The sequence below is a fragment of the Rhinolophus sinicus genome, chromosome 2 (genome assembly GCF_057876585.1).
Source record: "Rhinolophus sinicus isolate RSI-liver-muscle chromosome 2, RSI-T2T, whole genome shotgun sequence".
In the NCBI taxonomy this organism is placed as follows: Eukaryota; Metazoa; Chordata; class Mammalia; order Chiroptera; family Rhinolophidae; genus Rhinolophus; species Rhinolophus sinicus.
Genome location: NC_142502.1, coordinates 137,360,310 through 137,372,739, shown reverse-complemented (window position 1 = coordinate 137,372,739; position 12,430 = coordinate 137,360,310). Strand labels below are relative to the sequence as shown.

At 40.6% G+C, this 12,430-nt stretch overlaps 1 protein-coding gene across 2 annotated transcripts; it reads left to right on the top strand.

Moving 5' to 3' along the window:
• The first annotated feature begins 542 nt into the window (after window positions 1-542).
• Window positions 543-11,611, top strand: MTHFD2 (methylenetetrahydrofolate dehydrogenase (NADP+ dependent) 2, methenyltetrahydrofolate cyclohydrolase). 2 transcript variants are annotated; one of them, XM_019750340.3, is made up of 8 exons: window positions 543-700; window positions 4,851-5,035; window positions 6,305-6,427; window positions 7,417-7,569; window positions 7,994-8,101; window positions 8,812-8,904; window positions 9,297-9,422; window positions 10,456-11,611. In XM_019750340.3, the coding sequence occupies exons 1-8, from the start codon at window positions 600-602 to the stop codon at window positions 10,617-10,619; spliced, it is 1,053 nt and encodes a 350-aa protein (XP_019605899.1). In that variant the 5' UTR covers window positions 543-599; the 3' UTR covers window positions 10,620-11,611. The 2 variants fall into 2 exon arrangements, with proteins under 2 accessions (XP_019605899.1, XP_074188292.1); XM_074332191.2 differs by lacking the exons at window positions 543-700; window positions 4,851-5,035 and adding an exon at window positions 5,102-5,237 and having other exon boundaries at window positions 10,456-10,755.
• The last annotated feature ends 819 nt before the right edge of the window (window positions 11,612-12,430 follow it).

The following is a 12,430-nucleotide window of genomic DNA, read 5'->3' as shown; positions in this document are numbered from 1 at the left end:
ATTTGAATTTCACATAACCAACGAAAACTTTTTTTAGTGTAAGTACGACTCTCCTCCCAAATTATCTAAAATTCAAATTTAATTGGGCGTCTTGTATTTTTACTTTCAGGATCTGGGAATCCTCTATGAGAATATCTTGTTCCAAATCCAACTTCACCCAGTTGTTTTGACATCCATTGATGATTCTGAATCAATTTTTACTATGGTTTGCCAAATAGTTGTTTTCTAACTCCATCATTCGTCTACATGTATTAGCTGGTATTTTATCTATCTTTTCATACGCTCTTTACAGAGCCTTGCACACAGAAGGCGCTCAGATATTTGTTCAAGCAATGAATGAACAAACGCTAGTGTTGGCTTGGGCACCACCAACTGCGTCTGGCAGGGGCTTGCCTTCCGCAGCCAATCACCGCGTGCTACCGAGGCTTGCGAGCCTTCCAGGGCCCCGCTCCGGGCTCTCCTTGCTCCAATCACAAGCCGGGCTTTACCGGACAGGGACTAATGGGTGCCGGCGGGAGGCGGGGCCTGACACGCGCCAGCCGTATAATCGCGCGGCCCGCGCCCGCGTTTCTCTCCAGGCACCGACACCCGCGTGGGCAATGGCTGCTGCCTCTCTCGTGTCCACGCTGGCCACCCGGCTGCTTCGGCCCGCCCAGAACTGCCGCCTCCGCCATCGTCCCTTCCACCTCTCGGCAGTTCGGTAAGAGGGTCGGGAGCTGGGTCAGCGCCGAAACCAAGGGCAACCGAGCGCGGGGGGCCGCCTGGGCTCCGGAGGGAGCCGAGGGACTTCTTCCCTGAGCATCTCCGTCCCGGGCGGTGGTGGCCACCGGGAAGGGTGTGGCGGGGCGACGTGGCAGCCCAGCGCGGCCGCAGCCGGGGACCGGGGCGCTCGCTCAACGGGGTGGGCTGTTACCTGGAGCCCTCCTTTCGGAGGGAGCCGGTCTCCTTCAGGCTCGCGGCGTGTCCCTTTGCCGTGACCAGTCCGCGGGCGGGACGGGTACCCAGCAAAGGCACTGGCGGGCTCTGAGGTGCCCCGATTTACGGGAACAAACGGAGGTCACCGGCCAGAACCCGCCAGCCGCCCTTGGCGGTGATGCTGAGTGGTCTTGAAGAAAGCTGAGAAGCTTTGGTGAGCGCGGACAGGGTTCTGAATGAGCAGCCTTCAGCGAGCGGTCCCTTCCCGGGACCCTAGCGGCGGAGGGGGTTGGTGCAGTCTGATGAAATCCCTGAGGCCGCTTGCTCCCGTGGTACCCGCGCTTCCCTCCTCCTCCAGGTAAGTGTGACTCGCGCTGCTCTTAACGCTGCCCATTTCCCTCCCACGAGAATAAATTTGCTCTGGTCACTAGGGCTTTGACTGCAGCCCACTCAGCTGGTCAGTGCCAGGCTGAGTAAATTCAGGTGATAAATACCCGAGAGGAGAAGGGAAGTTGAGTTTACCTGGGTAGGTAATAGGTTTTTCCTCATCTTTCTGGACCTCAAACTCTCATTTTTAAATCTAGGTTGAAGTCTTTGGGCGGGGGGAGGGAGCGGAGGGGGCGCTGTGGTTTCTCTCCCTAAGTCTGTGCACTCTCCCTTAAATCTTTAGAGCCTTTGCATCGCCAGAGACCTAAGCCTTGTAACAGCAGCCCCTTCTTTCGTCCAGGCACTGGGCTAGGCTGTGCAAATTCAGGGATGATAAAAACTGTTCTTTAATGGAACTCACCTAGCATTCAGGGGGCAGAACACATGTGTAATTTCCACTCATTCTAAAAATGTTTTTAGATACATTGCCAAGGTGGCTTTGAAGCACAGAATGCGGATATATGCGCTCTTGAAAGAAGACCTGGGAGGGGGCACTCAAGGCTTTTCTTGGTCTGAGCCTGACCTGCCTTTCCAGCCCCATCTCTCATTACTAAACGGTTCTCCCACTTCCCGCCTTCCTGAGTACTGGCCCCGTGTGCCTGTGGCTTTCATGACTGAAAAGAGATTTATAAAGATCCTCTAATTCATTACTTCAAGTACTGGACCAGTTGGCTTACTCTGCAGTAACAACTGCCCTCCTTTCACTTGCTTTTCTGAATGAATAAGTAGACTTCCACACCTCGGAGGGCAGTACTATGTTTGGTATTCACCGTTCTGTTGTATTGCTTTGATTACTGTTGGCTGGTAAAACAAAAATTTTTATTTTTAAATATGAGTTTACATGTATTCCTTTTTTGGAGGGTGGTGGTGTGAGGGTTTCAGGAACATCAACCCGCCCTTAGAGTACTGTAGCCTAGGAGACAGTGGGGTACAGGGAAAAATGGAATTTGGAAGCAGAGATTTGTATTTGTATCTTATTTCCACTGTCCTCAGTTTCCCCTTCTGAGTAACAGGGTTATTATGATAGCCCCAAGGTAACTGAGAGCATGAAAACCACCTACTAGTACTTAACAGATATTAGTACCATTCCCCTGTGTGTCTTCCTTTACTGGTATCTGCTTCCATTAATTAGTGGATAACAGAACTCTTTTTAAAATAACATGAATTGTAAAATGCACCCGATGTTAATTTTTCATGGAAAATTACAGTACTGTAAGCTATTGCATCAGGAGAAAAGTGAGCTGAGCTCTCAGATGGCTCAGTTGGTTAGAGCACGTCCTCTCAACCACAAGGGTGCCAGTTCGATTCCTCGAAGCTGAACGGCACCCTCCACAACTAAGATTGAAAGGACAACAATTTGACTTGGAAAAAAGTCCTGGAAGTACACACTGTTCCCCAATAAAATCTTTAAAAAAAGGGAGAAAAGTGAAGATGTTACTGACTTGGATTTTAGTTTTGAATTTTACTTGAACAATCCTCTTGACTTCTTTCTAGTTCATAATCTTAATGGAAAATTTTCTAAACACATCAGTGAGAGCATTTAATTAAAAATAACTATTAGCTAATACATTTTGGATTCCTGTGGGACTGAGCTAAGTCTGTGTTTCTGTTTGTTTTGGGGTAGTAGTTACTTTTTCTGCCTTTTGGCAAAAGGGATGATGGGAAATTAGGTAATAACTCACTCACAGGACTGTGTTTCATACACATTTTACAGAGTTGTGTGGTATGCAGAGGAAGTCTAAAATAATTACATTATGAGAGCTATTCAGGCACAGTGCATTGTGGCGCTTTTTTTTGATACTTGTTACTTTTGAGATTTTTTTCCTTTTTAAAGAAAATTGGCATAACATCCAGAACCTGCCTTTGCGACTTGGAACACTGAATTTTCCCAGAACTCTGTGTCCTTAATTTTAGTGTCATTCTGAGCCCAAATGTGCTGCTACCATTTTCTCCAAGTTTATTGCATTCAAAAGGAACTTTTTAATGAATTGCAAGCTAAATCCTCCTCACTGAATATATATATTATATATATTCACGCACACTCTCACACACACACTATATATATATATCAGGAATGCCAAAAAAATGTATACAAGTGGTCACTTTGGTCAACGTTGCTCAAGCAATAGTTCGCTGTAATCAGAAGTATCTGGATGCTGATGGTAACAACTTTGAGCACCTCTTGTAATTGCAGAAGTCAAACGTGACTTGTATTCATTTTTTGTTGTTATATATTGAGTATTACAATTTTAATACAGTTTTTTCCTTATGAATGTATAAAATATATCTCCTGCATGTTAAGCATACATATGTATGTATGTGTAAAATATATGTATTAAGGATACATGTGTATGTATATGTAGATATAAATCTAACCAACAAAAGAGAGTAAGAAATTGATTTTTATTGAATATATAGCTGTTTGGAGCTTTATATATGTTATTTCATTCAACATAAGTGAGTGTCCTAAGCCTTCTGTAAGTAGTCTTTCACTCTATAGTTTCCTAGGGTTGGACATGTATTTCTGGCCTGGGGCGGTTGTTCCTGGTACTATATAGATAAGGAATGTTGCCATGGGTATTTGTATCAACAAAGCCCTTGTGATGAAGTCTCCTTCAACTCTAATTCTGAAATGAATTTGTAAATATTAACATGTTTGCAATTCCTTAATGTGCCATGGGTGTACATAAAATGCTTTTATTACTTTGTGCTGTGCTAGTATCATTACATAAAATCTGGGTAAAAGTATTTGGTTTGCTATAAAATTATGCTATCTTCTTAATACCTCACAAGATGCAAATACAGATTAATATAAGGGTTAGATATAAAATTACAGCATTATATCTAAGACATTGAAATTTGGTTTAAAGTAGGTATTTCATTGTAATGCAAGTAAAAAGCAGGCATTGAAGGTTTAAAGACTGTTAAAACGTTTAAATTCCATTTAAATTCACAGGCCTTGAGAAGTAATCATATCTGACCATACAAGACATCCAGTACCATGATACATATTATCTTTGTGAACCAAATATGTGCCACAAGGCGGAATAGATTGTTTCAATGTTTCAAACAATTGTATGTTTCATTGGTTTTGAGGTTGGAGCATTCCTCATGACACTGAGGACACAAAGTGTACAGTATGATGGTTTGATTTACATATATTGTGAAATGATTACCACAATAGGTTTAATTAACATCTTTCATCTCATAAAGATCCAATAAAAATAAGAGAAAATTTCTTGTGATGAGAACTCTTAGGACCCACTCTCTTAATGACTTTCTGTGTATCATACAGCAGTGTTGGCTAGGGTCATCACGTTGTACATTACATTCCTGGTACTTATTTATCTTCTAACTGGACGTTCGTACTTTTTGACCACCTTCCTCCAATTCCCCTCCCTAACACCCCAACTTTTGGGTATTTAATAACACTTTTTTTGTAGTCTGATTTTTCACTTTTTACAATAATTTAAGTTAGTATTTGGTTTTGTGACTTCTGTCTGCTGCAGAAATGAAGCTGTTGTTATTTCGGGAAAAAAACTTGCCCAGCAGATCAAGCAGGAAGTGCGGCAGGAAGTGGATGAGTGGGTGGGATCCGGCAACAAACGGCCGCATCTGAGCGTGGTTCTGGTTGGTGAGAATCCTGCAAGTCACTCCTATGTCCTCAACAAAACCAGGGCCGCTGCAGATGTGGGTATGTGTCACTCTCAGATCCCAGGCCAACTCCACTATAATTTATTCTTCCTGTTTTTCTGATTAGAAACCCAAGCAGAGGAGGCTAATGTGATTGAACTGTAGCCAAAACTTTGTCATAATGAAATCAGGCTGTATCAGTTGGGAGGCTTATGGACTAGGACAGAAGGAAAAGGATTGGTATTCTTGGTGTCTTCTGAAAAGTAAGCTAAATTCTTAGTTTATCTGATCTTTGCCTGCCATTCTTAGTCTTGACGTGGGACAGGAGGCCTTGGGCACAGCCGACATCTGCTTTAAGCATGATGCTGAGCGTCTGTGACTGAGGCGTGTGGGTACGTGAGGTTTAAGGCAACAGAGTGTTGGGGGGGACGATGGAGGAGCCCTCAGTGATGTAGCCTAGGACACAGTCAGATTTGAAGGAAATGAATGACTTCTGGGAAGTAGCTGCGATTTCCTCACCAATTGGTTCGAAGGCCAATGACATTCTGCAGGTTAGAAGTAGTTGGAGTTTTGAATGCAGAAAGCGTGGACCTGGGCGAGGGGAGGTTTGTGTTCTAGGTGTCGGTCTGCCATGGACTCTGTGTAGACCAGAAGTGGGTGGGCTTTCTGTGGGTCAGTAGTCCGAGCGCCAGGTGCCCTGCCCTGCTGAAGGGCTGGGACAGCACTGGCATGGCTGGGCATTGTTACTGGATTCTGAGTCTTTGGTGCACTCTATTCTGTATTACTGGGGATTGACACCTCCTGCCCTTTTCATTGAGAACCTTTAGAACCTCTATAGCAAACCATGGCTTTCTAAGACATTGGGAGGTACCATGGTGCAGTGGAAAGAACAGGGACTTTGGAACTGGAAAGATAGGCTTCGTCACTAGCTGGCTTTTGTTCCCATTTTGCTGTGCCTCAGTCTCCTGCCCATAAAGGAGGTTAATGAGGATTACATAGAATATGTACAGAAAATGTTGCATGGTTATCACTTCAGTTATATAAATGTTGAATAACCATGGTGTACCCCTGAAACTAATACAATATTATATGTTAAGTATATTTTTAATAAAAATCTTTAAAAAAGAACATGGCAAGCCAGCGTTCTCTAGTGTCTGTATTTGTGAAGTTACTGTTTTAGGCTGTTTTTTGAGCCAATTCAAGCTTTTCAGCTACCAGGGTGGGTGTGATAATAGAAAACTTCAAAGGTAGAAGACTGTGGCAGGCAACATATTATAGCATTGCTCGTGAAATGCTTCAATGTTTTTTAACCTTGAAATTTTCTTAATAGGAATCAACAGTGAGACAATTGTGAAACCAGCTTCAGTTTCAGAGGAAGAAGTGTTGAACTTAATCCATAAACTAAATAATGATGATAATGTAGACGGCCTCCTTGTTCAGCTGCCTCTTCCAGGTGAGTTCTGGGCGCCACCATTTAAAATTTCTGAGGAGTGGACAGACTTGGTTACTTTATACAGCTGGCCCCTCGTATGAATTTGACTTAAAGGGGAGGGAAACTCAAGAGACTGAATATTTCATTAGATATGGGACAGACCTACTGAGGGAGAGGAAGCAGTTGGCCACCCTAAAAATATGCCTTTTTGGATATTGATTACTTTAAGCTGGTTATTAAGAAACAAAAGCCTCAGGGAAAACCTTTGACCTTCCCCCTAATGGCCTAAAAGAATTTAGATAGAGGACCTGCTCCAGGAAGGGAGCTATCATTGTAGATAACTATGGTTTAATATGAACTGGGTATGACAGACAGGGAGGAACCTAGCAAGGCCCTTTGGTCAAAGTTCTCCCTGTGTCCCATTGTTAAAAATGGCCCAGCAAACATTTATTTACCAGACACTTGTTTTTCTATCTCCATGTGAATTGACTTGCTGCCCTTTGAAGTCCCCAAACAAAAACCCCTTCTCCTTAGATCAAGATGGCATAGAAGTCTTAACTGCCTAGTCTGTCCTGGGTCTCATTTTTATGGACCCCCCCACCCCCATATACATATGTAATAATTTTGGTTGTTCTCTCCTGTTAAGCTGTTTCATGTTAATTTGATTATTAGCCCAGTCAGAAGAGTTGAGAAAGGTAGGAGGAAAAATCATTTTTCCTCCCCCACATCAGAATACAACTTACTCCTTGATTTGCTATTGAGATCTTGACAGGAAAGGACAGTGCACGGCAGCAGTTATTGCAGGGAAGAGAACGTTGGCTTTCATATTAGCATTTGGCTTTGGTTGATATGTGTTCCTTCTGTGCAGATGGAAGAAGTAAATTGTGGAGGCAAGTAGAGGCAAACTGTAGAAGGAGAACGGGCCCGTGCAATAAATCAGATGAGCCGGAGTCGAGAAGTGCCAGCTACACAACAGTGACTTAAGGCCCCTGCTCTGATTTCTTTTTCAGAGCACATCGATGAGAGAAAGATCTGCAATGCTGTTTCTCCAGACAAGGATGTTGATGGCTTTCATGTGATTAACGTAGGGCGAATGTGTTTGGACCAGTATTCCATGTTACCGGCTACTCCGTGGGGTGTGTGGGAGATAATTAAGCGAACTGGTAGGTATATCCCGTAATTGTATGTCTGTGTTAGTATTTTAAAAGTAGTACTTGCACATGGTGAAAATTCATAGCAGCAAAGAGTGGAAACTCCCACCCCATGGCCTCTAGTCCTACTCCCAGAGTAGTTGCTTATGATTATTTTTGTTATTTAATCCAGAAGCCTCAGTGAAGGAAACTTAAGCTTGAATAGCGATGATGGTGCACATTCATGTAACATTTTCATGTAACATTTTGTAGCTTACAAAATGTTTTCTTTGAGCCTTCACTATGTCATAGGGCCAACTGACTGAGGAGGCCATACGCTTAGCGACTTCTTTCATTATCACAATTAGATTTGTGTCCTAGGCCATCTGCCTTCCTGTTCCTTTGCTTCCCGTCCTAAGACAGTCTGGCACTGCTTTTCCTGTGTATTTTTTCCTAGGCATTCCAACCCTAGGGAAGAATGTGGTTGTAGCTGGACGGTCAAAAAATGTTGGAATGCCTATTGCAATGCTGCTACACACAGATGGGGCACACGAACGTCCTGGAGGTAAGGAAATTGCTTTTGGAGGAGTGTCCTCTTTCTTATGTGAGAGCTTTCAGAGGCTGTCCTGTGGATTTCTGAATGTGTTAACTTTGAGTATAAGCATGGTTAGGCACTTAGAAATTTTCAGTTATGGCTTTGATAGTTGGAGCTAAGAAGCAATTCTTATTTAAAGTTAGTATCCTGTTCTATGTCATTTGGTAGAAAAAAAATCTTAAGACCACTGCGAAGGATTGAAATGATGTGACTGTAGTGTCAGTTTGTCAAATTCTGTTAATTTCAGAAAAAGCCTTGAATCAGAGTTATCGTATATGATTATCATAATATGACCCTACATGATTATATCAGAAACAATGGCAAAATAAAATATTTCCAGGTATCTTCCAGCATACTTCTTTAAAAAGACTGGATAATTCTAGCGACATTTTGTTTAGAAAAGGTCAAATTCTTGAAAAACTGTTAATTAGGATAAAGACTAAATCTAATTATATATGACTCCAAAGGGTACCCAGCTAGGACCAACAGGTAAAAGTTACAAGAAATCAAGTATTCATTTTTTTCAAAAATGATAATTGGCTGTCCCAAAAATATGGCACATGAATTTAGTCAATTATTTTTTCAGAGATGTTGAATTTCTACAATGGTTTGCCTAGTTGAAACATAGCCCAGCCCCAGCTTTGATTCAGAAATCAAGACATCTACTTTTTAACTCATAGGTGATGCCACTGTTACAATATCTCACCGATACACCCCCAAAGAGCAGCTGAAGAAACATACAATTCTTGCAGATATTGTGGTCTCTGCTGCAGGTAAGAACACCAGGGACGGGAGGATGTCACCTGAAAGGATGAACCTCTTATCTTAGAATTTGCCCGCCTCACTGCCATTGCATTCCTCACTGCTCTGGAATGGACACTGTGAGCTACTTACAAAGAGGAGAAGAGTTGTTTGTTGTTGGAATAGTGGTTTCTGGCATTCCATTATAGACTTGATGAATGAATGTTATTTCTACAGCCTTAAAAGAGTTCTATTTACTATATGAAGTTTAAATGTTAAAAACTTTGGTTAATAGTTTCTATAGGTTTTTATAAAACAAGCTAATTAGATCTTTTAGGTTTCTTGAAAGTAAAATTAGATAAGAATCTGACAGGTGGGATCTTCCTTTCAGTACTAAATTGATCATTTCTGTTTCCGTTTCCAGGAATTCCAAATCTGATCACAGCGGATATGATCAAGGAAGGCGCAGCCGTTATTGATGTGGGAATAAATAGAATTCAAGATCCCATCACGGCTAAACCCAAGTTGGTTGGAGATGTGGATTTTGAAGGTAAATGGTCTAATTTCTTTTAAATATAAAATAAATAAATACTACCTTTAATGGACATTTAGGACCAATCATTTACTTTAACTGTCAAACTTATACCATTTAAATAACACCATTTAAAATGCTTTCCACAAGAATTGAGGTAAATCTTTTTTAAAATTATGGACATTCTAGAATTATTTTGTTTGTATCATAAAATTATGGAGACCAGGTATAAATTTTTCAGGGAAGTTTTTTTTAGGGTTATTTTATAATTAAAACAACTATAAGACTTTTAACAAGTCTGAAAATTTAATGAAGTGATTTTCCTAAACCATTGAGTCTCCTAAAAAGTGTTACAGATTTCTCATTTTCACACTGAGAGGAGAGATCCCAGACCCAGAATGTTAAAATAGTCCAGGTAAAAGCCATATACTTGAAATTTTGGAATTTGATAGATTTCTCCTGTCAGTTCTTAAAGTATCACATTTATTTGAATTTTATGGTGATAATTCTATTTCTAGCTTTCTGTTTATATTAAATAGTCAGACCTGAGCCTAGGCAGCTAAGTATTTTTCCTTTAAGATTGAGTTAAAAAAAAACTTACTTCTTACTCTCCAGAAAATTACTTTGCTTAGTGTTTTGGGTAAACAATATGAATAAACATTGCATATAGAGTAAAATTAAGAAAAATCTTCTGGCAGATATTAATTGAGGCAATGCTTATTGTTATTATAGGTATACCTTGCACACAACCTACTGAGATGTTTCTTTTTAAGTTGATTTACTATGGAGGGAAGTGGCTAGTAAATTACAGGTTATTTAGATGTATAAATATTCATTGAACAACTTTGGTTATTATATACATGTTACTTTATTAGTATGTTCAAAAGCCTTTACTCTGAAGTAATAAGATGTGATTTCTGTATGAGTTCGAGGCTTATAAAGGTGCTTATGTATAGTATTGCTTTTTCTTTGAATGCTTCTTCCATGTGTTAAAATACATACGTTTCCTTTGTCATAAATAAAGCAATCTGCCTGTCTTGTTTCTTTATAGGAGTCAGAAAGAAAGCTGGTTACATCACTCCAGTCCCTGGGGGTGTTGGTCCCATGACAGTGGCAATGCTAATGAAGAATACCATTATCGCTGCAAAAAAGGTGCTGAGACTTGAAGAAAGGGATGTACTGAAGCCTAAGGAGCTCGGAGTGGCAACTAATTAACTGTTGTGTCTCCCCCGTCATGAACAGTACTCTACGCCAGTGCAAGAGGCAAAACAGGCCAATAGCAATGCAGTATTTTTTATTTATTCTACTGAAATGATTTTAAATGATGCTTTGTATTTATTGAAAGCTTAAATGGGTGGGTGTTCGGGCACGTAGCTGCAGCACCTCCCAGGGAGCATGCCATAATCGTGCTGGGTCCTGTGACCCAGTCTGAAGAGAAGCCGTCAAGCTAATTAGCATGGAGGTCGTTGTCACACTGAGAATGGCTGCTTAACTTTGTCAGATCACTTCAGTTACATTTTGCCTTTTCTAGGATCGCATTTCCCAAGTGCTATTCCAATAAGAGTTGATACTCATGTTAGGTTCTAAACCTTTCGAGTTCAACTGGTCAAACCAAAGGAAAACTGTTGCTAGAGAAAATTAGGGAAAAGGTAAAAAGGAAGAAATGATGGTAATTGAGTAAAAATATTTACTCTAATTTTGTATGTACTGACTGATAACCAGAAGAAAAGTTACATGTTAATAGTATCCTGAGCTGTCATTTTATAGCTTAGTCACTGGAAAGACGTCTAGGGTTGTTCCATATGCGATTAGCCCGTTTTGTGTGTTACCATTCATGAGGTCTCCCCTTTTTAGTTTTCTAGGCTTGAAAGGCTTATTTTATAAATAACTTGAGTGTATTATTATACTTGGTTTTTCCTATATCTTTAAACTTCATTGTTAAATTTTTGTACTGTTGGGGGTGTCTGTGTGGTTTCTTTGGTAAATCTTGAAACCTATTTTTGAAAAATAAAACTTGGGCTTGATCATCATTAGGGCAGCTTGTATGAGTATGCAACTTACTTTTCCACCAAAGACTTGTCAGTAGCTGCCTGCTTTTCTCTGAAGCGCCTGTTGGTTTCCCCTGATAGGTTTTTAAGAGCTTGAGTAATGAATTTTGTTTGTTTGTTTGTTCATTTGTTTGTTTAATAAAACAATTCTGAATCGTACGGAATGAATTTCTGAAATACCTTATCTTCCTCCTAATGTATTGTCTTAGTTATGAACTAACCATAGTTAATTTTCCTCATTGGATGTAATTGACGTATTCCTATATTTGGTAACTCCCAACCCTATGCCTTAAATTGGTTTCAAGAGCTGTGGAGAAACCGGACCAGTCCTTTTAATCTTACGTTCCAACAGGTTATGCCAAGGCAGGACCTTAATCTGTAAAACTCATTTAAGTAGTTAGTCTTGTTCTGGCTGTTTTCTAAACCATGTATTTAATTTACACATTATTTAATTTGCACAGGACTTGATGTGCTTGCCAATTTCATCCTCTCTCTCTTTCCCTGTGTGTGTGTGTGTGTGTATTCTCTCTCTCTCTCTCTCTCTCTCTCTCTCTCTCTCTCTCTCTCTATATATATATATATATATATATATATATATATATATATTCTGAATCGTACGGAATGAATGTGTATGTATATATACACATACATACATACATACATACATACATAAACACACACACTTTTTTAAATTGGTGTGTTTGATTTGACATTAGAAGGTATCTGTGGTGCACGTTTTGAGCCTAGGATAGGTCCCTGTGTATTCCCCACCAGAACTGGGTACTTTGGCTTTCACACAGGGAGAAGCAGCTCCTGCTCCAGGCAGCTTGAGGCAGACAGAGAAAAGAGAACAATGGGGAGTTGACCTACTCCCTCCTGTTCCTTTGCCAGCTGCCTTTATTCTTTTCATAGTTTTCTAGTGATGAAAGAAGATAATAGTTTGCTAGAGATGTCTTTGTAAGTGAGGTGTAGCTCGTG